This window comes from Cebus imitator, unplaced genomic scaffold (assembly GCF_001604975.1).
Source record: "Cebus imitator isolate Cc_AM_T3 unplaced genomic scaffold, Cebus_imitator-1.0 Scaffold318, whole genome shotgun sequence".
Lineage (NCBI taxonomy): Eukaryota > Metazoa > Chordata > Mammalia > Primates > Cebidae > Cebus > Cebus imitator.
In genome coordinates, this window is record NW_016107633.1 from 929699 (window position 1) to 932652 (window position 2954).

The window sequence follows — 2954 nt, forward strand, 5'->3', positions numbered from 1 at the left end:
TTTTTTTTTTGAGACGAGGTCTCACTCTATTGCCCAGGCTAGAGTGCAGTAGCATGATCTTGACTCACTGCAACCTCTGCCTCCTGGGTTTAATCAATTCTCCTGCCTCAGCCTCCCCAGTAGCTGATACTACAGGTGCTCGCCACTATGTCTGGCTAATTTTTTCGTATTTTTAGTAGAGACAGAATTTCACCATGTTGGTCAGGCTGGTCTTGAACTCCTGACCTCAAATGATCCGCCTGTCTTGGCCTCCCAGAGTGCTGGGATTATAGGCATAAGCCACCGGGCCCAGCACCTTTTCAGGTCAGAAAGTAGCTCTTGGCCAAGGTAACCAGACTTTGACCAGACACATGTAGTGGCCACTTAGGACAAGCAGCAAATGATCACAGCTGACAAGAGCTCAGATGATCACCCTCAGAGCATGTGCAGTCCACACAGACACACCGGCATCACCCTCGCTCTCTAGACTTGAGGATGTCTGCCAACTCACCCTTGCAGAATCACCCCTAGGATAGACACTGAGGCAAAGTGCTCGACATGGGGAAACTTACCTGATCTCTGAGGCAACCCCTACCACCCTACACAAGGAAAATGAGGCATGTTACACACACTGTCACTGACACAGGGACACTGCTTACACAGTTCCAGGTGTAAATAAGCTGCAGAGGTGTAGGGAAAAAACATACTGTGCATGTGCAAGTGTGTACATGCTTCAAAGAGGAGATGACAGATGTGTACAGGAACTTTCTGGAAGACTTCACAGAAAATCTGTTGCCCATGCCGGAGTGCAGTGGTGTCACCATGGCTCACTGCAGCCTCAACTTTCCAGGCTCAAGCTATCCTCCCACAAACAGCTGAATAGCTAGGACTAGAGGAATGAGCTGCTGCACCTGGCTACAGGAAACTTTACAAAGCCTGCTTCTGGAGGGTTAGCTGGGAACAGGGATGAGAATTTTTTTTTTTTTTTTTAACTGAGTCTCGGCTCACTGCAACCTCTGCCTTCCAGGTTCAAGTAATTCTTCTGTCTTAGCCTCCCAAGTAGCTGTGATTACAGGCACATGTCACCACACCTGGTTAATTTTTGTATTTTTAGTAGAAATGTGGTTTCACCATGATGGCCAGGCTGGTCTTGAACTCCTGACCTCAAGTGATCCACCCACCTCAGCCTCCCAAAGTTCTGGGATTACAGGCGTGAGCCAGTATGCCCCGCCAGGGTTGAGGAAATTTTACAATGTTTTATTTGTTTCTAGACTGGGTGATAAGGATGTATGACAAAAGAGGTTAGAAAAGGCTCCTTCTGACAGAGCGCTGGCTCACAGCTGTAATTCTAGCACTGTGGGAGGCCTCAGCAGAGACCCATCAGTGATCAAACAGGCAACCCCGCCCTTAAGCTGCAGTAAGAGCCTGAGTCCTGCTTCCAAGAAGAGGGGAAGAGCCGCCCCTCAGGGCTCCCAGATTCCCAAATACTCACACATATGGCCAAGGGTGAGTCCACCCCAGCAGCCACTTACCTGGCAGAAAGACTTCATCTTGTCCAGAACCTTGTTGACCTCTGGCATCACATCCTTGCCATCTACCAGGATGGGTGTGTTTGACCGGTTCCGCAGGGCCACGTGCAGCACGGCTCGACCCTGGGGATGGGGGTCAGGGTGTGAAGACAGTCCCCCAGGGCAGCCGTGCTTCCAGCTCGGATGATAGCTCGGCCCTCTATCCACTAGACAGGTAGGCCCTGAGGTCTCTGTTAGCCCCGTGATCTTGTTCCAAGAACCAACTGTATGATTACAGAGGTAGGAGCTCCCCAAGGACTTATGTGCTGCAGACAGGAGGAGGTGGGGCAGGGGACCCGCATATGCCTAGGACAAGCCCCAAGGGCCCGCCATAGGTGCTCAGGGCATGAAGAGTGAGAGAAAAGAATAGTGAGCAAAGGCAGATAATGGTGACAACATGTGTCAGAAACAAGCAATAAATACTTTCAGAGGCCGGGTGCCAAGGCTCATACCTGTAAACCCAGAACTGTGGGAAGCCAAGGTAAGTGGATCACCTTGAGTTCAGGAGTTCGAGACAGCCTGGCCAACATGGTGAAACCCTGTCTCTACTAAAAATACAAAAATTAGCCAGGTGGCATGGCACACACCTGTAGTTCCAGACACTCAGGAGGCTAAGGCAGGAGAATGGCTTGAACCCGGTAGACAGAGGTTGCAGTGAGCCGAGATCGCACCACTGTACTCCAGCCTGGGCGACAGAGTGAGACTTCATCTCAAAATAAATAAATAAGTAAATGCTTTCAGAGGATGAGCGCTCATGAAGTCTCAAGTAACATAATCCTCCCAGAGTGTGTCCATATGGTGTCTGCTGGCACCTTTTGGGCAGTGTCCTCAGCTTCTTGGATTTGCAACAAGGCATGCAACTCAAGCTTCCCTCACCAAGCAGCCCGGTAACTACCAACTGCCAGGAACCGAACCAGACTTGAAGTCTGTGACTGGTGCCAGGTGTGACATGGTCACGTGAGTGAAACAGCCTGAAGAAGAGTCTTGAGGGAAGGTCTAAAGACCCCAGGTGGGCAGGCAAAGGATCGTCTCAGGATTTCAACCCAGTGAGAGGCTTGCTAAGGTGGAGGGCTTCATGCCACCCCACCCTCACCCTGCCAATTCCACTTCTGCCCCACTTTTCACAGGCGAATGGACCCCTCCAGAAAGCCTTCCTTGACTGGATCCTCTCTCTGCAATGCAAGACAGGTTGAATGTGAATCTCCACTCTGCCTCTTACAGTGATGACATCTTAGATAAGTGATGTGACCTCTGAACCTCGGATTCCTCACATGTAAGAAGAGGATAGGGCCGGGTGCGGTGGCTCAAGCCTGTAATCCCAGCACTGTGGGAGGCCGAGGCAGGTGGATCACGAGGTCAAGAGATCGAGACCATCCTGGTCAACATGGTGAAACCCCGTCTCTACTA

The 2954-nt window shown here is 50.9% G+C and overlaps 1 protein-coding gene across 2 annotated transcripts in view; it reads right to left on the reverse strand.

The window, feature by feature from the left end:
• Nucleotides 1-2954, reverse strand: part of GPI (glucose-6-phosphate isomerase) — a 47909-nt gene that overhangs the window by 41165 nt on the left and 3790 nt on the right. For both annotated transcript variants that reach the window (XM_037729843.1, XM_017504219.2), the window contains exon 4: nt 1512-1631. In XM_037729843.1, coding sequence (XP_037585771.1) covers nt 1512-1631 — 120 coding nt within the window. The remainder of the gene's footprint in view (nt 1-1511; nt 1632-2954) is intronic.